Raw genomic sequence first — 25,236 nt, 5'->3', positions numbered from 1 at the left:
TCTCTCTGATGAACATTGATCTTATGTTTTTATCCATATCCAATTGGTTTTCATGAAATCGTAGAATTTTACTTTTCTTGACACAAAAAAAAAAAAGAAGAATTGGAGAAAATACTCTATTTGGGAAAATAGAAATTATTGATCAAATATTGAATTTGTTGTTTCAGAATCAGTCATCTTTTTGTTGTACTGTTTCTTGTTCTTATGAAAGGTGTATATATATTAAATTAATCTGCTGTTATTAAAAACTGTCTAAACCAGTGCCGTGCTAGCCTTTTTAGGGGTTTAAGGCAAGTTTTAAAATGTAATTATTTTTTAACTCATAATTAACATATAATAATATATAATTAATAAAGAGGTCTAATACAACAATTATACGTTTAAAAAATCTTAAATTTTGTTTTTTATTTGTTTTTTTTATTTGTCTTTTTAATTTGTTTTTTTTTCTTAAACATGATATTCATATAGAAGCATGTTCTGAATTTTTTTACAAATTCAGAAAACATAAATATTAACCAATATTCATGTAACAGAAAAACAGAAAAACTAAACAAGAATTTCTTTATATGTTATAAAAAATCAAAATATAGCAAGTTAAGCATAAATTTTTACACTATTATAAACATGAAACATAAATTATAATAATGTACAAATACAAGAAGACTTCGTAGAAACACATTTGAGAAAACAAAAATAGTTAGGATTCATAGATTCTTAGAGCTTAAATAAATAAAAAAGAAAATAATTTTTTTTTGATATAAGAATTTGGTTTTGAACTCAAATAGAAAATAGAAATAAAATTTTGTTTTGAACCATTACACCAAAATTTTATATATTATGTGAGGGGCTGAGGCAAATGCCTTTTTTATTACACTATAGGCACGGCCCTGGTCTAAACAATACATGAGTATGTATGATTTTCATGCGAATGTAAGACTTTTTATGGATATATTTGTATTAATCATGACATAAAATTTTATAATAGAGAAAAACATAGATATTATATCATAAAACAAATATTTATAATAGAGGAAAAAAACATAGATATAGTTACCTCTTTTAATATATCTTAATAGTAAAAATGTTGGAAAACATGATAAAAGTATATATTTCGGATTTTAGTAATTCCATTTCAGTATCTATATGACTATTTCTTCAAACCTATATTGTATTGCTTGTTTTGACAACATATATGAAAGGGTCACATAGACCACTATTCTATAGTCTATACATACTGTATCTGAATTATTTATTTATTTTTTTGTGGAAAAAAAATCTGAATTATTTATTTTTAATGTGGTGAACATGATATTCACTATTTTGTTTGTATTATATTAATGTTATGTTCACTATTTTTGTTGAATAAAACAAAATCGCATTTAAGAATTATGTGTAAATATGTTATGTATATAACATTTAGTGATTATTGTTAAAATCTACGTTTAGAAACCAAAGGGTATCTCAGTTTGCAGCACTTTCCTTGCGTTGATCCCATACAGTAGCACAAACCATTTTCTTAAAAATTTATTTGTGTATCAGTTGAAGTTCACACAAATAAAATTTAATCTCTTCTAGTGTGCAATAAAGTAATTACATCTATCTACTAGTGATTGGGAGTTATCCGTTCAAGCCTTCTTGATTAAGAATTTAATCCCTGGTAAATATTCGTTTCTCAAAATTTTGATACTCTTTTACCGAGAAGGTCTACGACTAAGTTCGATAGCGTTCAATTATAGTTGTCAGATGATATAAGCATTCAACTAAGTTTACGACACAACTCAGTAAAATATCTGTAATCAGAATATCCCCAAAATGGATAAGTTTGAGTTCAAAGCGGATGAGTCTCGCAAGTCGCAACGGCGGAGACTTGCCAAATGCCAACCACCAAGCAATGAGCCTCTTCGACGATTGATTATTTAATTAGAAAGGTCGCCATCAAATGCTTCACTTGTTAACTCAAACTTTACTTGGACCGCAATTGCTTAACAACCCATCAGTTCTTTTGGGCCCAAACATAGAACCACATTTAATGTTGAAAAATGTGAGTGAACTCTCAAAATAGTAAAGTAGCGTTTGTTGGGATTTGCTCCGTTTCAAAAACCAAAAGAAAAAAACATCTGTCAACAATGTCCACTGTTTTCAGTTAAGCTTACATAATGAGATTTAATATATTGGCTTATGACTAAATAATAAGTCTAAATTCATAGACTAAAATAGGCAAAATATTTCATATATCAATACCAGAAACCCAATTTTCCCAAAACCACGGGTTGTTTTTGTTGGGACTCTCCTTTTGGACATACCTTCGAAGCAATTCATACACGGAAAAGGCATTACTGATTAAAAACCTCAAAAATGGTCGGCCACTGCCGCCACTTAATTGTAATTACATAAGACTTTCTCTTTTGTCAAATAATTAAACAAGTTAACAAACCGTAGATTTGTGGAAAATGACGGTAGACTCATAAAGAAGGACCAAAGCAATCACTTATGTTAAGCCTAGACTAGTACTCCTAATAAATAACTAAAAAAATAATTCCCGTGCGATAGCCCCCTATAAATAACATAAATATATTGTTACGTGAATTTTATCATATCTTTCTACAATACATAGGTTTTGGTTAATCTCTTATAAACTGTCTATATATTAGTATCTTATTAGACGTGTTATACATTGGTAAAACATGAGCTGATAAATTATACGACAGTTCAAAAAAACAATAATTCCTGTAATTTTATGGGAATGCTTTTTTTTATAGCAATATGAAATATTTCGAATAATAATATAGACACATAACTTGTCCGTAAGTGAATTATGCCAGTCCAAACTCACACGCTTGCTCTGTATTGATGTCTCTCACTAGTCTCTATCTCTTTTGTTTGTTTCCTTCCTTTTTCACAGTCTTTTGTCGTGTTTAGAGAGAGAGAGGGCGCGTGAGTCAAAACTGGACTTCTTGCAAAGAGCTGCACACAAGTCAGTCCGTACTTCACGACACGCCATAGAATACGATAAGATTCAAACCCCCTCGAAACCGACATAAGCGATGGTCGTAACACAATCCACAAACATGAAAACTATCATTTTCTCTAGAAGCACATGATCGAATCCTTAAATATACATAAGGCTTGTTGATAATTAATATAAGTTTCTTTTGTTTTTCCCGCAACATGGATCTCATAACGATCGATCTTATCCATCGTCTCATACATAACCGAACAAAAGAAGGATAAAAGAACTACTAAAAAAAACCTCTAACAAAATGATATTTGCTAAAAAGAAGAGACTAAAAAAAAGTTAAACAAATAGTTCCACACCGAAAGATGTCTAAAACCGGCGCCGTATATAAAGTCCGCTCTAAACGGCGCCGTTACATTGATAATGATCCTTTTGTTTTACAGCCAAAGCGGCGGAGGCTCGTTGAGGTCAATGGCTAAGCCACGTCTCACCGTCGCAGGGGAAGAAGGAGAAGGACTCATTATAGGAAACCCAACAACTCGACCACCAGGTGATGACGTGGCAGCGTTAGACGAGGCGGTGAAGTAAAGCGGCGCTTCGGTGGAGGTGTAATCTGAAGTTTTGTCGTTTAGCACTCCGGTTCGTAGAAAAATCCGGTGGTGTTGGTGATGGTGGTCGGAGACAGGAGGAGGAGGAGGAGAAGGAGGAGGCGCGGCGAACCAGAACTGTTGGTGGTGGTGTTGGCTATCAGCGGCGGAGGCGGAGGGAGCGGAAGGGATGTGGTTGAGGTCGAGAGAGAGAGGAGAAGGGAAGTTAGTCTTGGCTTTGATACCACGGAGGAAACGAGCGGCGCCGTCGTAAGCAAGAGCGGCTTCTTCGGGAGTGTCGAAAGTGCCTAACCAAACCCTAGTTTTCTTCCAAGGATCTCTTATCTCAGCAGCGTAACGACCCCATGGTCTCTTTCTTACTCCTCTGTAATGCACCTCCTTTGCGCAAGTCGTCGACGCCATTGTTAAGACTTAAAAAGAATCTCTCTCTTCAGAGGAGAGACGAGAGAATCTAGAGAGAGTGAGTAAGGAAGAAAGAGGTTTTGCTTTTGTTGACTTGTTTGACCCAAAATGAAAGAGAGAGTGAGTGAGTTTAAAGAGGTGTGTGTGTGTTTTGTAGTAGGTCCACTTGAGAACACCCGTAATCCTCGGCTTCCTTCACAAATTTTTTGTTTTCTTCTTTTTCTAAGCAATATAGTATAAAATATGTTTTTGCCAAGTTAACAGTAAAACAAAATCTAAATACTACTATTAATTTGATTTCTAGGATCGAGGTTTTTTATCTAGGTTTTGCAAGGATCAAGCACCGTTCGATCTTTTTGGCTGTTGGGCGATGTGTGACTGTGGTATGCTGAGAGATTGTTACACGTGGGTGTTCAACACCAACATATTTTGTACTATTATTAATTATTTGAGGAAAAAAAAGATCTCTTATGAAGTGAATAATTGAATGGACTAGTTGTACGACATAAAAAGGGACTTCTTCTGATGCTGATACTGTTTTTCTTTTTTTTTTCTTTTTCTTATATAGTAGTATGATTTACGAGTTTAAGTTTTGTTATAATAAATAGAAAATTATTGGACGTAATGTTTGAGTTCTATACTCTTAAAGCCACTGCATTCAAAATGGTCCAAAAGCAGAGAATAATTTTCTAATCAGCCAATTCATAATGACCTCGTTGCCATTGTAACTTATTGGTAAATTAAACATTTAAGGTAAAACATTTCAGGTTCTATATAGATCGTAACAACCTCAGATGCATTTTCTCATAGCAGCTAAAGTAAACCAACCATAGAGAAATGATAAAAGGAAAAAAAGAAATAATAATAATAAAAAGTTGTCTATACGAAGACGAAAGAAATAATGGGCCGCCTCTTTGACTGGACCTGTGTCATCGGGATGCTGACGTAAACCCTACTGTTTTGTAGCTCTCTCTATCTCTCTTTTTTATCTTCTTCACTCTATTATTTCACAAGTATTTAAATGCTCTCTTTTGGGGTTTTTATTGGCACCCCATAATATTTATGATGTGATTATGATGCACGAGGACGAGGGCTACAAGGAGAGATCATTTAATAAAGTAACTTGGACACAACTACTCCTAGGCTATCTATCTTATAGCTCTGACTGATTTTGTTTTTCTTTTTGTCCAAAATATCTAATTAGCCCATCTTATGTAACTTCACTGTACGTAGTAGAGTACATAGGCTGTTTATTTTTTCCCTAGTGACGCAGTTAATTAAATTTTCAGGATATTTTCTATACTAAAAGTACCAAATTCAAACAAGATTTCGAATTTAGTCCATCATATGAGTCAAACTATAAAACAATTGAACTATTGAAGTAGTAGCATATAATTTTGAAAGAAGAGGCAAGGCTTTAAAACCAACTTATATTACGAGGTTTCTTTGTTTTTTATTAACTGGAGTTTCATTAGGTTTTATGTATTTTTGAAAAAATCCAACAATAAACGCAGAAGAAGAGTAAGAGGTTTTTGTTTGTTTTAAAGGGTTTATTAAAAAATAAAAGAAGAAAAGAAGTGTGTTTCCTTTCACGTGACAAGGCTTGGCCTCTGTAGTTTTGATTGAACAAATGCTTTCGTCCATATCTAACAAAATTTATACACGTGCGAACTCTGATGTCTGACCTCTCTCTGACAAATGTATTTACCTAAGTACTTTATTAAATTAACCCTACCATACTACTATTAGAAGTAAAGTAAAAAATAATATCCCAAAGCTAAGCTACGAGTCCTAATAATAATCATTTTCATAAGTAGCTAAAGCTACGAGTTCTATTTGGCTTTCGTGTTCACGTGAGCCTGGGTGCTACTTATGAGCTTTATGACGTGTCTTTGTTGTGCAGCTCTTCTCAGAGAGAGAGAGAGAGAGAGAAGACAAAAGGAGCATCATCATCATCATCAGCTAAGTCCTAAGTGCTGACTGCCTACAGAAACAGAACACAACACACACGAAATCATGACTACGATACGATACGATGCCTCATGCCTCTCTCTCTTTTGCTTACGTGTTACCTTCTCATTCCATGAACCCTTCTCCCCCTCCCACACACACCTGATCCTGACTTTCGCGCCTCTTTTTTTTGACTATTTGTTGTTTTCTCTCTCTTTTTCTTTTTCTTTTTTTTTCCCCTTGTTTTCTCTCTTTCTTTTCCCAGCTACCTAATAAGTTTACTATCAACATTTTTTTACGTTTTACCATTTACCTATTCACGTCACTGTGATCGCTTTATTCGATAAGAGTTTTAGAAAATAAAAAACTGTAACTGTTGAGATTCTTGTAATACTTATAATTGTTGAGGTTTCGTTTGCTTGACGTAGTGATGATTCTCTACTCAATTTTTTAAATAACGATGATATATTTTATTGGTTAATGATGGAGAGACATGATGATAATAAAAAAACAAAGGTGGTTTTCGATAAAAAGCACCAAAAGCTTGTCTGCTTAGCCGTAACTGAACCAGAATAAATCACAAAATTTGATTACCTAATCACCCAATCTAAGAGGCTCATCTCTTTAAGAAAACAAAAATGTGAATATTTTAAAGATTTAAAGATTTGCAAGGTTTTTCGTAGTAATCCCAAAAATCCTTACGAAAGCTTGTACAGATGAAAACATAACAAATATGCTTCTTCTTTGCTTCTGCAACTTCACCTGGTGACTCTAAAAGCCTAAAATAAACAAAAGTAAAATGAATATGCCAACAGAGTCAGAGCACTATACACAAGCAAATGGTTTTGATCAAACCGTAAACAAGAGGGGCCACGGATTTTATTACCTTGACTTGTTCCAGTAGATTTTTGGCCCGCTCGTTGGTTTTGAAATGATCGCGAACAGGCTGAGATTTAAATCGGTAACGATAAGCAAAGTATAGAAATTCATATACATAAAACTAACAGCTCAAAGATCAAATTGAAAGGAACCTACTTTCAGTGTTGCATGATGATTCTAAATTTTGTACTGATGCCAGAAACTTAAGAGAAAACGACTTTTTTAATAACGATTGTTTGCTCATTAATAGAAGGAAGTGTACTTACTTGCAAGGTTATATTCAACGCTTTCATCAAGGCCTTCTTCAGATCCTCAGGATGCAACTCGCCGCTCTCGTAGTCAGCAGCAATGTCTTCAAAGCTTTTGAAGGTCCTGACGGTTGGAAGATTTTAAAGATCAGTCTGAGATGTGATTTGCAGATCCTGTATGTGATTCAGAGACCCCAAAAGTTGCAACCAAGATATACAAAATTATTGTTTTAGCTACTCACTTGTTACCGCCGTTCTTTTCATTTTCAACATTGAACTCATTGAATCGTGGCAGAACGATATATTTGATGTATTCAAGACATGGATTGCCTTCCACAGTTCTTGGAGGGCAGTAAGCTTTGTTGATCTTCTCATTAACATCAGCCTGGAAGACAAAAGATCATAACACATGTCAGATACCTACAAAAAACTCTTCTCTGTTTTGTAAGCGTTTATAGCTACTAGTTTACCTCCTCATCTTCCATAAAAATGGCAGATGATGGATCACTTTTGGACATCTTTTCTTGTCCTTGTTGGAGACCAGGAAGCATATCTGAAAAGCCATTAACAACAGCTAAAGATGATAACACCACTGGAACAAAAAAGAAAGAAAGAAAAATGCAAATAGACATACGGTGGGACAGGATGATGGGTTTATTCTTTCTCTTAATGTCAGCACAGTATTCTCTTGCTAGCATGTTTACTTTCCGCTGATCCATCCCGAGCTGGCAAATATCAGCCTACACAGGTCAAACAACAATTATCAGTAGCAATTATAGAAGTGTAATGTATCTATACATATAATCCAAAAATGCATTTTCACGTACCTCGAGTAAGAAAATATCCGCACACTGCATACATGGGTAAAGAATTTGAGCTGCACTCAGCACCTCGGTCTCACTACGTCCCATAATCTGCCCACACCTGTAAGATAAAGTGAAATATTTCATTCAAATCCATTGTCATTGCAATTATACATGAACCAATCACTGAGAATTAATTACCTCAGGATTCGACGAAGGTTGTTTCTGCGGGCAATGTCCATCACAAGAGGCCAATACTTATTCCCCTTACCATTAATTTCGTCTGATGCCCAAAGAAATGCTACTTTGTCGTTGTTCATCCCACCCGCTTGCCAAATCTCTTTGAAGTATTCTCCAACCACTCTAATTCTCTCCAAGTCACCTCCCAACTTGTTGTTCAATTGGGCAAACCAATCTGCAATCCAAATTTTCACTTGACAACCAGCTGAAGTCAATTTGTTCACATTGGTGACCTTCATCACTCCCTGTTAAGGAAATAGCAAAATGAAACAATAAAGTTCTCATACAAAAAATAAAACACAATATATACATAAAATTTAATAAAACAATAACCGAATGATAACCAACCTGGGCAATGTGCATCCTTCCTGATGGTTCAAAACCATCGTAGCAGATCGGAGCAGGCTTCTTTGCTAGAAGATTCTTCAGCTCATCTTCTTGTATGCATTCCTCACCAATACTCCTCACAGTCTGGTATTTCATCTCAGCCTCCTCGCTCATCCTGAATTAATAACGTGCTAACCAGCTAAACCAAACGTGCATAATACGATAGGAAAACTCACAAACATATTCGATAACAAAACGAAGAACTTGAACTAGAGTCTGTGCTTTGTTTTCCTGAGTCGTCTATTTAAATGACAGGAGGAACTATTAAGTAACTAGAGCAAGAATTTTTAAATCCAAGTTTCACATAGGAGTCACAAACAAACTAAAGTCATTCATCTTGAACACTACTAAGTCATTCATCTTCTCAGATACTAAGCAACAGAACATGAAAGTAGAGTAGGAGATAAAAAGAATCCACTACATGATTACTCACTGTAATCCAGCGGCCAAAGAAGATGCTGCGCTTGATGTGTTGACGGAAAGAGACTCCTTCTCTGTGGATGAAGCCGTTGGGATGACTCTGACAGACAATAAATACAGGATTTACACTAGATTTTTTGTTATAAAAAGTTTGATTAATGTGAGGCGTTGCTGAAGTATTGACATCTGAGTATGCTTCTTGCTCTTTTTTACCTGGTGACTTTGTATCCCTACAATAACACATGATAAACAAAAAAGGAGAATGAAATTCAGAGGCTGCGAATGAATGCAATTTCTACAAGTAACTGATGAAACTTGAAAAATGAGTTGAAAAGATATGTTATTATTACCTTGACCTGTTTGAGCAGATTCTTGGCGCGGCTGTTGGTTTTGAAATGATCACGAACAGGCTGCAATGTGGGTCAAAAACAGATTAAAATTGTTCAAGACCCTAAAAATCAGTGACCTATTTACTTAAAAGGAGATATTTTTCTATGTTCCACGATGATTTAGTTGAATCCAAACAAAAGGGTAACATTTAGTTTAAATTTCTGCTAATTTTATAACTGCATTGTTGCAACAGAAGGAAATACTCACTTGCAGTATCTTATTCAATGCTTTTGTGAGAGCGTCCTTCAGATCCTTAGGGTGCAACTTGCCGCTTTCATAGTCAGCGACAATGTCTTCAAAGCTTTTGAAAGTCCTGACATTTGAAACATGTCATTTCAAAGGTTTAGTAACTTGCATTGTTAAATAAACCGACAAAAGAAACATGTATTCTGAGAAAATTTGACCTAAGGAAATATATCATGGCAGCCATAAGTTTGAGAGTAAACCCAGAAACCGAACACTAAACACAGAAGGTCTCGAAGAACAGGTAAAAGCTCACCTGTTACCGCCATACTTCTCATCTCGCTCAACTGTGAACTCACTGAACCAGGGTAAGATGATGTATTTGACGTATTCTAGGCATGGGTTACCTTCCACAATGTCGGGAGGGCAATAAGCTTTCTTAATCTTCACATTAACTTCAGCCTGGAAGTCAAGATCATTAAACACCAGTGAATAACTATACTACTCCTCTCTGTTGGTTATTTGAACTGACTATTTTACCTCTTCATCTTCCATGAAGATAGCAGATGAAGGATCACTCTTGGACATCTTTTTCTGTCCTTGTTGAAGACCAGGAAGCATATCTATCATCCGTTACAGATAGAGATTATAAGAAGAACACTTGAAAGGATACACAAAAAGTACAGAAATCAACTAGAAGATGTAGAACATACGGTGGGACAAGATGACGGGTTTGTTTCCCCTCTTAGTGTTATCACAATAGTCTCTCGCTAGCAAATTTACAGTTTGCTGATCCACCCCAAGCTGGCAAATATCAGCCTGCAAAGGTTAAGAAAACGTTTCAACAACAATTGTAGAAAAGTCAAAAGGTCGATGCACTTGATATAGATAAAACAGAGCGCAGCTAAACACAGATTTTCAGGATCCAAAGACGACTAATGAGAGTAAGACTAAACGTGGGAGAAACTTAAACAAAATACATATTAAAGTACCTCGAGGAAGAAAGTATCAGCACATTGCATACATACATACAGAATATGAGCTGCACTCAGCTCCTCAGTTTCACTCAAACCCATAATAGGCATACACCTGATAAGGCCAGAAACATACTCATGAACTTCCCATCACCATTCACATAACTGCATAAATAAAACGTGGGTGTACCGTTTTATTTGGGCAAGACTATTTTTGCACGCAATGTCCATCACAAGAGGCCAGTACTCCTCCCCCCTAGCATTTATTTCATCGGATGACCATAGAAACTCTACATTCTCAGTGTTCATCCCGGCTGCCTGAAATATCTCCTTATAATAGTCTCCGACAATCCTGATTTTCTTCAAGTCACCTCCTAACTTGTTGTTCATATATGCAAACCAATCTGCAATCCAAATTTTCACTCGGCAACCAGCAGAAGTCAATTTGTTCACATTCAAGATCTTCATCAGTCCCTGCCAAGGTAATAGCAGAGTTAAACGCACTTAGCAGAAGCTTCTCACTTAAAAAAGAAAGAAATATGAAAGAATTCCAAAGCATGCTAAGCAATATAAAACAAGGATATGAGAAACATTATTACCTGAGCGATATGCATCCTCCCTGATGGTTCAAAACCGTCGTAGCAAACTGGAGCAGCCTTCTTAGCCAGAAGATCCTTCAGCTCATCATCATGTATGCATTGTTCGCCAACACTTTTGACTACATTGTATCTTTTTTCAACCTCCTCACTTATCCTGAACCAATAAAGATATAATCCGCTAAGCTAACAAGTGCAAATAGAAACTGGAAGATTTTCGCAAATAAAGTATCTCATTTTATTTTCCTGAGGTTTCTACAGACAAGTGTGAATGGAGAAGGGGAAATCACAAACCAATTCGGTAATTAAATGGAGGATGTAAAATAAAGATAGTGCATTTATCCCAGAGTTCTTATCTAAAACTTTCGGAAGAAACTAGACAAGAGTTCAACTAAAATTAAAACTCCAACATTGGCTTCATTCATTTTTCGGATCCTAGGCAAGAGAAGTGCAGGGGAGAGATATAGAGAAGAAACTTACTGTAATCCGGAGGGCAAAGAAGAAGCCTGAGTTTGTGCATTGATGGAAAGAGCCTCCATTTCTGACGATAGAGCTGTTTCTGAAAATCAAAAACACAATAAAATGATACAAATTATGAAACTTTACGCAGAACGGCGTCAAACAGAAGTAACACCTTATCCTATCGTCTCCTCTATCTATATTGTTACCAAGCTCTTGACTTTTTTCTATTACTTACTCACAGTAGTCCTCAGTATCAGCAACACAAAGTAATTTATAAAAAGTTGAGAGCTTTAGCATATATATCGATCTGGGCTTTGTGTGTTTTAGATCGATTTCAATCTAGAAACTGGCATTGACTCCTAAATTTCAGAACTCCTATTGTAAAATCTCCCGATATAACCGAACAGAGAAACGAATTCAGGGCAAAGAAAAATAAACATGAATTCGAATAGGAAGACAATTTGAACTGACCTCTGCGATTGCTGCGATTCTCGTCGGCGTTCGTGTTCGCTCCGTGAACAGTCTGAAACCTTGTGGAAAGAAGAAGAAGACTCCGAGAAGAGAAACCCTTTTGACTCAAAAACACAAAAAGGAAAAAATAAATCAGAACCCGGTTTGATCCGGTCCACTAAAACTCCTCGGTTTATTGTGGTTCTTTGGCACAGAGAGAGAGAGAGAGAGAGAGAGAGAGAGAGAGTTACTACAGTTCAAGATTCTTGTGCTCATCTCATTCAACACTTTTAAGATTAGGAAAAAAGACACATTGATTGAAGCTCTTTTATTTCAGCTCTGGACAACTTGAAGACGAACTTCTTAGCATACTTCAAGAGCCATCTATAACCATACTTCTTGGGGACAAAGTCCTGTTTTGATACCGGTTTATTTGGATTTAGATGTGTATCCATTCAATATTTCAGAGTTTCAGTTTTATAACAAAAGGTGAGTTTTGACACAGTTCTCAACTTATCGGGTTGTTTCCAACTAATATGTGTAATGATATATTAAATTTTAAACGTAAATTTTTAAAGTTCTAGTATCCTCTAAACTCCCACGAGACAAAAGAAACAAAGGACTAATCCCATAAAGAAAAAATAAACACGAAAAATCGAATCCTATATCTAAAGAGAACTGGTTTTGGCTTCCTGCGATAATTAAAAGAACCCAAGACCATTTTTACAAATGTATTCTTCTTGTGGGGGGAGCAAATGTGGTAAGACATGATATGAACATTTTCACCTTGTGGGGGTTTGGGATTCGTATTGCTGACAAAACCAGAGAAATATTCAACTTCCGGAGAAGTATATTAATATCACGACAACAAGCTCGGTCCATTTTCCACAGCAGTACGAGCTTGGCCGTGGTTATTATTGTTCCCGTGCCTTGACATTTGTATGTCATGCGATACATGTGTTCTCTTTTTTGCATACGGAGCTCCTCTTGCTGCATGAGTGCAGCTAAATATAAGTTTTCTCAGAGACTAAATACAGTTTCTTAGTGTCTACAGAAGACAGAAATGAATGTTTTACCTGCAATCTGCTGTGCCCGAAGAATGTTCTGTCGTCTTTTCCACCATATCATTGCACATGCAACGATCAATAGTAATGCTAGACTAACACCAAATGCTATCCCAATCTTGGCTCCTGAAGAAAGGTGATGTCCACAAGCTGGAAGCCCTGGGATTCCGCAAAGACCTGCATTATCTGTGAAGCTGCAGAGATAAGAGTGACAGTTACCAGCTGAGTGAGTGACTTTTTTCCAACAACATTCTTCACATGCCAAATCCAATTAAAAGACTTTTGTCTCTGATTCAAAATATTTTTACTTGAAGCTTGCTCTGTGCAACAGCCTCCCACCTACAGCCGCTGGTACTTTTCCTGACAAAGAGTTTCCATTGAGATTCCTGCAGACACAATTGAAGGTTTTATATTGCTTGACCATGTGAAATGGACCAAAGAAAGAGCAAAATCAAGAGAAACTGGATAATCTTACAGAATCCGCAGGGATGTTAATTCTCCTAAAGTTTCAGGGATAGATCCATTGAAAGAATTGTCGGAGAGGTCCCTGCAAAGAAGTAGAAAGATTTAGTTTCAGGGCTCAGAATCGAAAAGTTAACGCATTAAGTACTCAAATTAATAAACAAACTGATTACTTACAATACTTCCAAGCTGGTAACGCTTCCAAGTGATGCAGGTATTCCTCCTTGAATGCTGTTTTGACTCAAGTTTCTGAAATATGAAAAAGATATTGATCAAGATGCTTTCACTGTAACGAGAAATTCAACAAGTCCAGGAATGAAAGAGCTAGTGCACGACAAGTCATTTGCAGTAGTAAGAATGTATTGACTTACATGCTCTGGAGATGTTTTAGTTTTGATATGTCCTTTGGTAGGAAACCTTTCAGACCTTGGTTATCAAGATCACTGCAAAATAACAACAAGGTTTGTCTATTCAAAAAACCTGATAAAAGACCAGAAACTCAAAGAGAGATCCTTTAACTCTAAACTAATGAGATACCTAAATAATGAGAAAGAGTTCATATATCTCTTGACTTATGTAAGTGTTTAGACTTCATATAAACTATATGATTAATGTATATGCACAAAACAAAAGGAACCGAGCTATACAGTCCATCAATGAACCATCGGCTGGTGTTCTTGTCCAGCTGACAATCAGCTCCACTCCATGGATGTTGTGGGGGAATACATGGATCACCATTCCATCCAAACCTTGATGGAAGTGCTAAAGCTTTTTTCATTTTCTGTAATGCACCGACTGTAACATAAAATAGCGAGTAAGTATAAGACGTTTGCGTGCAACTATAATCCAATGATCCAGAAAGAAAGAATCAAACAACCCGCTTGATATTCAAGAGCTAACTAGAAGAAAGTAAGAAGCACACACGTTCAGATAACCAAACTTAATGAGCATCTATTCAAGTAAAAGAACAGCAATGAAATGACAACCTTACAAGTGAACAAGTGTATCATAAAAAATGTGTACCTTCATCCCGTAATGTTTTAAACTCAGCGGTAATGATCTCAAAGACCTCGATTGCATTGATAATAGCACGACCACCTGCCTTGGGTTGTAGAACGACTGTTAAGGTTCTTCCACTCACAGTCACTGTTGCATTGAGAACAAGTGCTGCATATCTGTCACCACTCATCTTTATGATATCCACATCTTCAAAGAAAGTGTCGCCATTTATCACAACATCAAACACCCTTTTGCCTTCAGCAGTGATTGTAGCATCAATCTCTGCAAAGTGCAACCACACTGAGTACTTTCTGTTGGGTTCCACATCCAGGCTATATGTTAAATCTGGTTGGTCGTCTGTACTAACTAAAGCTGACTGATATAGTGCTTCTGGATAAAAGTTTGGCGAAACTGATGCCTTCTTGATTGTATTCTCAGTTGATCTTGGAGAATCAGCACCTTTACCAAAAGATCTCCTCGGATTCCAAAACCTATCACCACCCCAATGATCCCCACTGTAATCTTCATCAAACCTTGGCTTACCAGTACCACAAGTCAACCTCGTGGCAGTTCTAAGTATCACTCCTTGGCTCCAACCTTGACCAAAGTTGTAAGCTTTATCATCAACCTGGAGAATCTCAATACTCAGGATGGCAGGATCACCATGACCAGTACTATGGAAACATATTGTAGCTGTGCCACCCATAAGAAACATGAGACCCTCAGCAAAGACTTGATCATCTTCACTACTCCAACCCGATTTGAGAGAAGAAATCTGAGTCCCTTCAATAGATATGTCAAAGAGAGGCTCTTTGTCGAAGTTAGGTTGATCAACAACTCCAAAGAAGATCCTCACAGAGTAGTGTCCCTTTGGCACTCGGACAATGTTGTAGCAATTGTTTGGACCTTCAGAGATAGGGAAATAACGAAGTGTCTTCAATGGAGGAGTTATATAACTAGGAGATGTAGCATTGGCAGGTATGCCGCCAGTGTAGGCAATATCTTTGAACCAAAGAGCATAAGTTGGCGGTGTTCGGACATTTTTTCGAGCTCCACAACTAATCCGCAAGGCATATGGAGCTTCAAAAGCAAATTGCAAGATAAAAAAAAAAAACTAAATCATTGGGGATATTCAACAATTCCACAAAATGCATCAGTTCATATTATCAATATGCTCTCAAATACATGTTTCAAGAAATAGCAACTCGTAAATCTTGAGGAATCAAGAATTTCAAAAACGTTGAAAGAGAATTAGGGAGCTGGTGTGAATCCAATTTTACAAAGTCAGCATTGATCGGGAAAGAAGAAGCGGTGGAAAGCAAAAGGACAGAGTAGTAATCCAAGTGAAATGCAAATCAAGATTTGGATTCAAGAAAAGAAGATAGTTGCCAAAAATGAAGTAAAGTGAGAGTTGCCAAGAATCTGGGAAAAAAACAACGAACCTGGTCGAGCTGAAGAAGAGGGAAGACCAAATGAGAAAATAAAAAGACATGCGAGGATAAATCGAAGCATCTTTGTTTGATCTCTATACAAGAAGAATCCCAAAACTATTTAGCTCCTCTTCTCTCACACACGAATCTCTCTCTATCTGCAAGAGTCTCTCATTTGGCCATTTTAGCACTGACTTAACTTTATTTGGTTCGTTTGTTTTGTTTTCCTTTTCGGTAAGACTGAGGGAAGAGAGAGAGATAGAGCAGCAAGCAAGGGGACGTGAGTGCAGGTTAAAAGAAAAGCTCCGGTACTGAAATTATATATTTAATCTTATTTAATGCTCCCACCTCTTTATGTTTCTTATATTTAATTTTTGTTGTTTTCCTTTTTTTTTTTTTTTTAATTTAGTTTTCTTTGTGTTTTTCCTTCTGGATGAAGTATTAATAAGAGAGGAATAATCAAATGTTTTGATGCGCACATAAGTTATCATAGTTACTAGTCAAAGTGTGTAATCCGACAGCTTAAAATGTGCTGTAGCGTTTATATCACCAACCGTCGGATTGATTGAACGATCTTATGCTTTGGCAATATCGTCCACAAGTTCATGCATGCCTTTATTTCCTATATATAGCTAGCCCTCCTTTCGTGTCTAACTAAATTTTAAACAGTCTTAATTTTTTTATGAGAATGTTGCAAGTTAACTAATCTTTTTTTTCCTTAAGTGAACTAATCTTACAGTAATGTTTAAGCGGACTAATTGACCATATTTTACAAGATCTTATAAAACCAGTAAGCCTAAACTCATTTGTTGTTGATATGGGGTCAACTATATATTGGGTCTCATTCTAGTAAGGGGCCATTGAAAAAGTATATACTAAACCACTAACATACCACAAAAGTTATGTAAATGTTCGTGAGATCTAGATAATTTGGAACGATCAGTCTAGTTTTTTACTCAGAATGAATTAGTTAAGATGTGGAAAACAAGGTCTGAAAATTTAGAGAAAAAACCTAATTAACTACTTGCTAATGCTAAAACATCGATCTAATCCTAGAATCACCAACGTCCCCACAAACGTCCTAACTCGTAATCGTGATCACACATATATTATCTCCATCACCGGAATTTAGAAAGATTAATTCAAACCAATCTTCATACGTTTACAAAATGTACGGAAACAAAAAAAAACATCTTTGTCGAATATTAGAATTTTGTTAACTTTAACAAAACATTTGTACGCTAAATGACGAGTAAAGAAGAACGAAAATATTCAATGAAAAAAACAGGACGAAAATATAGAAAATAAATAAATAAATTTTACTACATTATATTCTACGTAAACGGTTCAATTTCACCAAAATATAGATGAATGCTTCATTTCACCATTCTGATTTTATTAGAATTTTTATTCATAATTTCTATAGAGTTACAGCTAACTTATAGTTGAGATTTGAGAAACCTAAGATTTTTTTTTTTTTGATAAAACTAAGATTCAAATCTTTCCACTATAATTTCAATTATGATTAGTTAATATGAATGTTTTAAATGGAGAAGTACCTTTTTTGCGTGTTCGGATGAATTATAGTAAAAAAAAAGACAATATATATTGAAAAAACTGTGATTATAAGATGTACCAAATTTATGGATATAAACTTTCGAGTTGTGGGGGTGTTAAAAAAAACACACTCTGGAGTTGTGGAGTTAAGACCAAAAAAGAAAAAACTATGGATATGAAATTGTGGAGTCGGTGGAGGTAGTCTTTTGTAGTTGTTGCAATTAACAGTAGTTCATTGGAACAAATTAGTGCTTTGTGATATTTAAACATTAGTTTAAGAACGGTTTTGTTTGTAATGTTTGGTGGGACGACAACGAAATCGTCACGTGACGAACATTCCCGGTCTCGGGGTCACCAGAAATGCTAGTTGTAACTTGTAACTTTAGCATAGTACCCTCCATTTTTATCGGACGGCTGAGAATTAATGGTCGTAATCTCTTTTATATGTATATAAATATAGTAGCTCCGGTTAGTTTTTGACTTTATAACATTGATTGATGCGCAATCTTCGGTATGCACATCAAAAGCATTCCCCACTCGAGTCCCTTCCTTGGACCAAATAAGAAGTCGTTACCCATACATCTTTTTATACTATTATACATATAAAATCCTTACTATAATTGAAAACATATCTAAAAAGTCAATGTTATACTTTTTAGGCAATCGAACATTTCTTAAACTGCTCTCCTTCTGCATTCTACACAACATCTATCAATTTAGAAGTACATATCAGTACTATCAACTAATTCCACAAAGAACAACCACGACGGAAAGGTGTGTGTCCATGTTCTTCTTATTGGTTTTACCGTAACTCGGCTAAGTGAGCTAAGAGAATTTCGAGAACAATAAGCTTTTCTTTGTATTAATATGTAAAATCAATTGTGAAGAGAGACGATTGTTGAAGAGCTTGACCAAAAACTAATGTTTCTGTCAAAGTTGAATAAACTTGTGTATTAGTTTCAATGATTTACATCGGTATATATATATATATATATAATCGGGCTTAACAACATTATCTAGCCCATAAGCCTATATAACCCTATATATCTTAATACTCCCCCTCAAGTTGGAGCATGGAGGTTACAAACGGCCAATTTGGAAAACAAATAAAGAAACTGTAGACCGCCAAGAGCCTTGGTGAAAATGTCAGCAAGCTGGTCTTGAGAGGATACAAACGAAGTTTGCGGGCAGCCTCAGAAGAGGTAGCGGTCGATCCAACACGGAGACCGGTCAATCCGTTTTGTGAACTGATCGATTTTCGAAGTAGACCAGTCGATCCGGATGAAAGCTAAGTCGAGAAACCAATGACGTCGGGAAAAAGTTCACCAGCACTAGCTATGTTTTGATGTTTCTCTTCCTGATGAATCAAAGAGCAGACAGTAGAGATGATGTTACCATGATCAGCTCTAGGAGGAAGATAATAATCTGACAAGATCTTAGCAACAATTATAGCCAAATCATCAGCGATGATGACAAATCAAATAACAAACATAGCAAACTGCTCGTTTGTGATGAAAAAGAAAAGAGCAATTGGCTCTTAACAAAACACGTTGAACAAAATAAACTTCGAGCAAACGGCTTGTGATCAATGAAATCAAGAAGATGAATCCAAAGAAGAGATCAAATCCAACAAGGTAAAAAAACGAAAAGAAAAAGAAAACCCGAAGAATCAACCAATTGGCTTGAATCAGAACAAAAGAAAAACAAAGAGCAAGTGTGGCTCCTTGAAAAAAAGAGATCGATGATCAACCAAAACAAGCAAGTGGCTTGAGATCAATCAAAACACGGAAAAGAAACCCGAATCGAAAGCCAAAATAAACTTCCTAAAACTTGATAAGAAACCAAAACGAAGCAAAAGATAAAGAAAACAGGGATTCCCAGCCGGTGCTAGAGGAGCCACCGCACTCCGATTAGGGTTTAGGCCGTGATACCATGTCAAAGTACGAGCGGAATAAACTTGTGTGTTGATCTTAATGATTTACATCAGTATATATACATAATCATTGTGGGCTTAACAACATAACCTACCCCATAAACCTATATAATCCTATATATTCCAATAGTTTCATGAAAATGGAAACATTTTGTGCGCATTGTTGGAGACCCATGCATGATTTTTGATATTCTACAGTGCATATTGATATTACTCTATGAGCTTCATTTTGACCATCCGGTTAAAGATGATACACCCAAGACATTACTAATATCTAAACTATAACAGCTAATTGTCAGCAAGAAAAAAATTATATACACAGATCCCGTGAGCTCTGGTTTCGAGACTAGTAGCATGTGAGTTCTATTGACGTTTCTTTGAAATCTATACGAAGTCACTAATTAATCGAGAATCCAAATAAACAAAAACTGATAAGACAATAATCCATGTAACATTTTTTTTACATGAACGTGTGAAGACGAACGATGATGAAAAGACTCGAGTAGAAACTTAACAAAAATTTGGGCCATTGGAAATATGAATAACGATGATGAAAAGACTCGAGTAGAAACTTAACAAAAATATGGGCCATTGGAAATATGAATAACGATGATGAAAAGACTCGAGTAGAAACTTAACAAAAATATGGGCCACTGAAAATATGAATTATACTTGGGCTTGGGTGTACAAGTCCATTTTCCTAAGACTTAACTGGTGAACCATAAGGGTGGGGGAAAAGAATACTTTAGCATTCATAATTTAAACTATTTGCTTTCTAAGTCAACGGCTAGCTTCAAGAGTCGATTGTAAGCCTGACAATCTTTGAACGCGATGCGGTAGATTCTCGATCCTCCTCCCATCATGAAACTATATAATATACTCTCTTCATTTTATAATCTTCGTTTTATGATATAAAATGTTTTCAGTTTTTTAGACAATTTATAAATTAATTTCATATTTTCTTATTATTTATATTTATGAAGTTTTTTTTATGATTGGTTAAATTTTTTAAAAATAGTTTTTTTTTATTATGCATGTTTTAGCTTAAAACATAACTAACATGTTATGTTTTGTAACAGATGGGGTATTAGTTTATACGCACCATCCTCGTAACCAAGCGTTAGTTTGATTCGATCATGTGGAATGAATTGGTGCATGCAACTCTATGTGAAATTGAAATGAATACTAACGTACAGGAAGTAAAAACGTAAATCACCAACTTTTATTTCTTATTATATAATTTAGTAACAATACTAGTACAAAAAGTCGGACCATACATATGTTTTATTATATTATAAATGCAATTTATCATGAATATGATTTGATGATTACGGTACACAAAAAAAAAAATTAAAGGCAACGATAAAAGGCAGGCATGTGCACTCGTAAGGTCTTTCAACAAGGATAAGTGCAGTAACACCTTAATGTTCCTGGTTTGTCTGTTGGTCTCTCACCATGACGGCAGTCACCATAGCCTTTATGTAACCGCACACACCTAGCATCACATTTTGTGAATGAACATGTGTTATTTTTATTAAAAGAACGCCTGACACATGGTTTTCCTTCAACTTCTGTTACTGTATATATTTCAAACAGAAATCTCAGTTTCTATATAAACAATTTATAAAAGAGAATTAACCAAAATTTTCAAAATATATTTGGAGATTGATTTCTAGATCTAAGACAAAACAGTTAATTAGTTTTTGGATCTGACATCAATCTGAAACAAAAATAACTAAACTATAATGGAATTCTATGATGAAAATTAATTCTGAAATCAGTTTTAAATATAATATAGTTTGATTGATATATTACGGAAACATAGTGGTATTGATTAATCAAATTCATTGTAAGTGAATTTTATTATATCAAATCTAAAAAATATAGAAAACAAACCTAACACAAGAAAGGAAAAGATAAGTAGAACGGTTAACGAGACTTGAGATGGTTTGTTCATTTTACAAGATATATAAATGAATTGATGTTTTTTTTTTAAAAAAGTAGAAAACATAAAGGTGTGTTTATACATATTCCATATTTAAACATACCTAAATTAAGCTATTGGATTCCGATTTAAATGGATTGGTTACATGCAAATCTGAAAAATGTAATATATATATATAGGAGAAAACCACAAAATAGATTTCTAATTAAAGATATGTATTTATAATATAAAAATGAAGTGAATTAGTTTTAAAATTTAATATAACATATATATCATTTGGTTATGGAATTTAATAGAACTTGAGTTATCTGTGTTCATTTCGATTCATATTTGGTCTTTGTTAATATTTATTTAAGATCTCTTAAATTATAGTGATATTCAAATTATGAGATTTTTGAATTAGTCTTTTTTGCATCAGAATGATTTTAGAGATAATTCAACAAAATTCATATACGTAGAACTTGTTCGTTTGGTTGCTGCACGCGGATGCAGTTGCGGTTGTGTCAACGTTTTTGACCGTTGAATAAAATAACGTTTATAAATAATAGCTGCATGTTGCATGTATATGTGGTAGCCAAAACAGACAAAAGTATTAACGAAGAACCTTGTAGTGTGTGTGTTTACTATGAAACTGAAACCAGCTGTGGAGTCAATGAAGGTAGTTATTTATAGTTTCTAAGTTTTGATTAATTAATTTCTAACAAATATGTTACTTTGTAAGAGTGTAACTAGAATTTCAAAAAGTATGTTTGAAGGTACATTTCTCTGTATTGTCATTTTTAGGGACTGCCTAAAGGTTACGTTTGATCGTGAGATAAAATACACTTTTGAGATATCGTTAAAAACAGTCATGTGATGGCTGCATCTGACAGCCCACGTGTCGGTCGTAGTCGTTCTCTCTTCACTTTCGTCCCCAATTAGGCTGTCCATATGGAAACATCTTCCCATGCCTTTGGACATTTGTGAATGATATACATAGATTTGAGTACTCTTTTTTTTTTTTTCAATTAGATTTAATCTACTCCTAGGAGCAAACCATATTCTCTAGGAAAACGAGCAATGTGATTAAAGAAAACAATGATGAGAAACTGAAGATCCCGAGTTTACCATTCTATACTTTTGATGGAGCATCGATTTCATTATATCAACAGCCAGGAGAGAAACCTAAACAGCCAGGAGAGAAACCTAAACCATTATTTATTGGTTTCTAATCTTTAATTGTAACCTAAACTTTTTTCATTATCAATGAAATATTTACAATTTAGCAAAAAAATAAACAGCCAGGAGAGAAACTTATGTCGTCTTCGTATCCCTCCTAGCACTACAATGTATTTTTCTGCTATTTAACTTTGGTCTAGGCTCCACTGAACCATCATTCATAAGTGTTACTTTTATTTTTACTGTCGTTAAATAAGTTTAATAATTAACCTTTTTTAATTTTGGCCATTCCATAAGACACGGACAATGTAACTATTTGGCTCCCAAAATTTCTGACCATAACTAGCACTGCCTTCCACTTCCAATACTTAATTAAAGTTCATGTTCTTGTTGCACAAGAAAATATGTTCACGTTCTCTATTGTTTGTTTGATTTGATCATTTGAGTGCATGAGAATTTTAAGGGTTGTCATGAAAGGGTGTACAAATGGTCAAGACGAAGTCATGTATTGTATTATGAATTTGACGAAGTTTCAATAATTACCATTTAGTAGTGATAAATTCACGGATTGAGCCTAGGATACTTTATTTACAGGTCCCATTTCATGACTCATCATCCTTATCTATATCTCTGTCACCTTCCACGTTGCACTTTGCTACTTTCCACACTCTCATCACTCCTCTGCTTTTGTCCTAAAATTAAATTTTATAATTTTTCTAATTTTTAAGTTGGAATCTTCACGTCTTATAAAGAAAACAATTTTAATACTACATATATGAAAAAAAAATCGAGATATTTTGATAAGGTGTCTATAAAAGTCATATACGCACCACCAAAAGTGTTTCACTGTCTACAAAATCATTGAAGAGCAACCCAAAAAAAAAAAAAAAAAAAAAAGAGAAGATGGTTCTGCTAGAGAAGCTTTGGGAAGATGTGGTGGCTGGACCTCAGCCTGACCGTGGCCTTGGCCGCCTCCGTAATAAGATCACCACCCAACCCATTAATATCAAAGGTAACTTATCGTAGTATATATACATACAAACACTTGTATCTCAAAACCTAAAGTTAGTAAAAATATTAATTAGTGTGTTTTTGTGGATATTGAAAGAAATAGGAGAAGGGAGTAGTAAGGTGATGCATAGGTCGTTGACTATGCCTGCGGCAGTGAGCCCCGGAACTCCAACGACTCCGACCACTCCAACAACGCCACGTAAGGATAACGTGTGGAGGAGCGTCTTTAATCCCGGAAGCAACCTTGCCACTAGAGCCATCGGCTCCAACATCTTCGATAAACCCACGCATCCAAATTCTCCATCCGTCTATGACTGGTAACTACGATTTTTTCATCTTAATTTCATATAGCAAGTATATGATTATAACCTAAGTTTTAGACTACTTGAGAGTTGAGATGTTTTAGTAATAGAATTATAGAGAGGCAAGTTATTTGATCTGCTTTAACTTTTAAGATTTTGACTTATGAAACAAAGAATCGGATGATTCGGTTAGGTGGATTCAGTCCGGTTATTGTTTTTTGTTTTTTAACATATCACGGGATATTTGGTATGTGTCAGCGTTGATAACGAAGCTCAAAGGAAGGAACACGTGGCACTGTGTTTAGTGGGCGCGTGGATTAAATGAAAAAAAAAATTATTCTGTTTTACCAAATCAATCAGCAACCTTCGTTTTTGTGCATATGGTATAATATTATCAACTCCTACATAACTCGTAACCAAAGTTTTTTTGAGTGCTAATAACATTCATAGCCGTTGACTTAAGTGTTTAAGATTGCTGATCGGAGGGTTCAAGTCAGATCAGGAGTTGATGGCTTCTCTAACTGAGAGCACGTGTGGTTTTTCGCAGGTTGTACAGCGGTGAGTCAAGGAGTCAGCACCGTTAGGGGTTGGTCTGGATGGAGTGTGTGTGACATGCGGGTGAGGTGATGTAAATACGGTGACCAGATCTTCCGCCACTTGTCTGTTTACTTACTTTTTTTAACCTTTATTTGTTGTACTTTATGAGAGAGTTGGTAGGGTTTACTTTTTTGTACACAAAACTGTCTTCTGCCTACGCAATGCGGGTTAGCTTACTGTTTTTGGGATGTGTTTGCAAGTTTTTTTTTGAGTTGTGTAGTTGCAAGTGGCGCTTGGATCTTTTACTGTCTCGTTGGATTTTGTCGGTGGTGATGCTGTGGCTTTAATGTTAAATAAATAAGCGTAATTTTGCCTCGGTTCACGAAGTACCACCAGCGTAACGCTTACTAGGAGTGGGAGATTTCGTAGTGTCTATAGTGAGCCAAAGATGGTACCATAATTTAAGCCACGTTGTTTGTGGGAACGGTTGTTATGTTCTCTAACTTCTAACCATGCCATAGTCATCTAACAACCAGTCTGCTTTATATATATATATATATATATAACCTACTAAGGCGATGCTGATAATACAATCAAAAGACTTTAAACAAAACTGATGGAGTTACAAGTTGAGTTCGAATGTTCGACGACCAATAGAGGCCTTTGATTCTAATAAATACTAGCTATGTAAATTAGAAAGAGTAACAATGTAACATATCACGATGACCACGATTTAGTTTAATTAGCACTGTAAATCAGTGGTTCATATATGATTTAGTACGCTTATATTAGAGTTGTCTTTGATTTAGTGTGTTCTGTTGCTTTTTTGTTTTATCTTTTCGTCGAGGAACCAACTTCAAAGGCTGGTCAACTTGTATCACTGAACTATT

General features: G+C 35.3%; 5 protein-coding genes across 10 annotated transcripts; 1 reads left to right on the top strand and 4 right to left on the bottom strand.

Annotated features, from left to right (window-relative positions):
* Positions 1-3,116: 3,116 nt before the first annotated feature.
* Positions 3,117-4,086, bottom strand: LOC104776895 (ethylene-responsive transcription factor 12-like). The gene has a single exon (XM_010501058.3). The coding sequence runs from the start codon at positions 3,964-3,966 to the stop codon at positions 3,394-3,396; it is 573 nt and encodes a 190-aa protein (XP_010499360.1). The 5' UTR covers positions 3,967-4,086; the 3' UTR covers positions 3,117-3,393.
* A 2,350-nt stretch (positions 4,087-6,436) lies between these two features.
* Positions 6,437-12,304, bottom strand: LOC104776894 (tyrosine--tRNA ligase 2, cytoplasmic). 3 transcript variants are annotated; one of them, XM_010501056.3, is made up of 21 exons: positions 11,970-12,304; positions 11,517-11,595; positions 11,040-11,193; positions 10,631-10,914; positions 10,459-10,555; positions 10,180-10,285; positions 10,007-10,089; positions 9,783-9,928; positions 9,491-9,596; positions 9,244-9,303; positions 9,107-9,123; positions 8,907-8,993; positions 8,435-8,588; positions 8,048-8,331; positions 7,871-7,967; positions 7,678-7,783; positions 7,514-7,596; positions 7,286-7,428; positions 7,062-7,167; positions 6,803-6,862; positions 6,437-6,695 (listed from the first exon to the last, which is right to left on the bottom strand). In XM_010501056.3, the coding sequence occupies exons 2-21, from the start codon at positions 11,573-11,575 to the stop codon at positions 6,675-6,677; spliced, it is 2,253 nt and encodes a 750-aa protein (XP_010499358.2). In that variant the 5' UTR covers positions 11,576-11,595; positions 11,970-12,304; the 3' UTR covers positions 6,437-6,674. The 3 variants fall into 3 exon arrangements, with proteins under 3 accessions (XP_010499358.2, XP_010499359.2, XP_087365010.1); XM_010501057.3 differs by having other exon boundaries at positions 11,517-11,589; positions 11,970-12,065; XM_087508884.1 differs by lacking the exons at positions 6,437-6,695; positions 6,803-6,862; positions 7,062-7,167; ... (3 more) ...; positions 7,871-7,967; positions 8,048-8,331 and having other exon boundaries at positions 8,455-8,588; positions 8,895-8,993; positions 11,970-12,246.
* A 165-nt stretch (positions 12,305-12,469) lies between these two features.
* On the bottom strand, positions 12,470-16,318 carry LOC104776893 (receptor-like protein 4). The gene is made up of 9 exons (XM_010501055.3): positions 15,916-16,318; positions 14,498-15,553; positions 14,122-14,269; positions 13,846-13,917; positions 13,652-13,723; positions 13,488-13,559; positions 13,321-13,398; positions 13,025-13,206; positions 12,470-12,938 (listed from the first exon to the last, which is right to left on the bottom strand). Exons 1-9 carry the CDS (start codon positions 15,983-15,985, stop codon positions 12,808-12,810), a joined length of 1,881 nt encoding a protein of 626 aa, XP_010499357.1. The 5' UTR covers positions 15,986-16,318; the 3' UTR covers positions 12,470-12,807.
* Positions 16,319-20,593: 4,275 nt separating this feature from the next.
* LOC109132261 (defensin-like protein 153) lies at positions 20,594-21,393 on the bottom strand. Its single transcript, XM_019243703.2, has 2 exons — positions 21,290-21,393; positions 20,594-20,970 (listed from the first exon to the last, which is right to left on the bottom strand). Exons 1-2 carry the CDS (start codon positions 21,348-21,350, stop codon positions 20,789-20,791), a joined length of 243 nt encoding a protein of 80 aa, XP_019099248.1. The 5' UTR covers positions 21,351-21,393; the 3' UTR covers positions 20,594-20,788.
* Positions 21,394-23,110: 1,717 nt separating this feature from the next.
* On the top strand, positions 23,111-24,728 carry LOC104776892 (dormancy-associated protein 1). 4 transcript variants are annotated; one of them, XR_002037509.2, is made up of 4 exons: positions 23,111-23,508; positions 23,611-23,824; positions 24,068-24,192; positions 24,357-24,728. XR_002037509.2 is itself a non-coding variant. In XM_010501054.3 (3 exons), the coding sequence occupies exons 1-3, from the start codon at positions 23,400-23,402 to the stop codon at positions 24,391-24,393; spliced, it is 360 nt and encodes a 119-aa protein (XP_010499356.1). In that variant the 5' UTR covers positions 23,111-23,399; the 3' UTR covers positions 24,394-24,728. The 4 variants fall into 4 exon arrangements, 2 of the variants coding, with proteins under 2 accessions (XP_010499356.1, XP_019099247.1); XR_002037508.2 differs by having other exon boundaries at positions 23,157-23,508; positions 23,605-23,824; XM_010501054.3 differs by lacking the exon at positions 24,068-24,192.
* The last annotated feature ends 508 nt before the right edge of the window (positions 24,729-25,236 follow it).

The sequence above is a fragment of the Camelina sativa genome, chromosome 3, assembly GCF_030686135.1.
Source record: "Camelina sativa cultivar CO46 ecotype springtype chromosome 3, ASM3068613v1".
Classification (NCBI taxonomy): Eukaryota; Viridiplantae; Streptophyta; class Magnoliopsida; order Brassicales; family Brassicaceae; genus Camelina; species Camelina sativa.
Note: the sequence above shows the minus strand (reverse complement) of the source record. Positions and strands in the feature narration are given on the sequence as shown.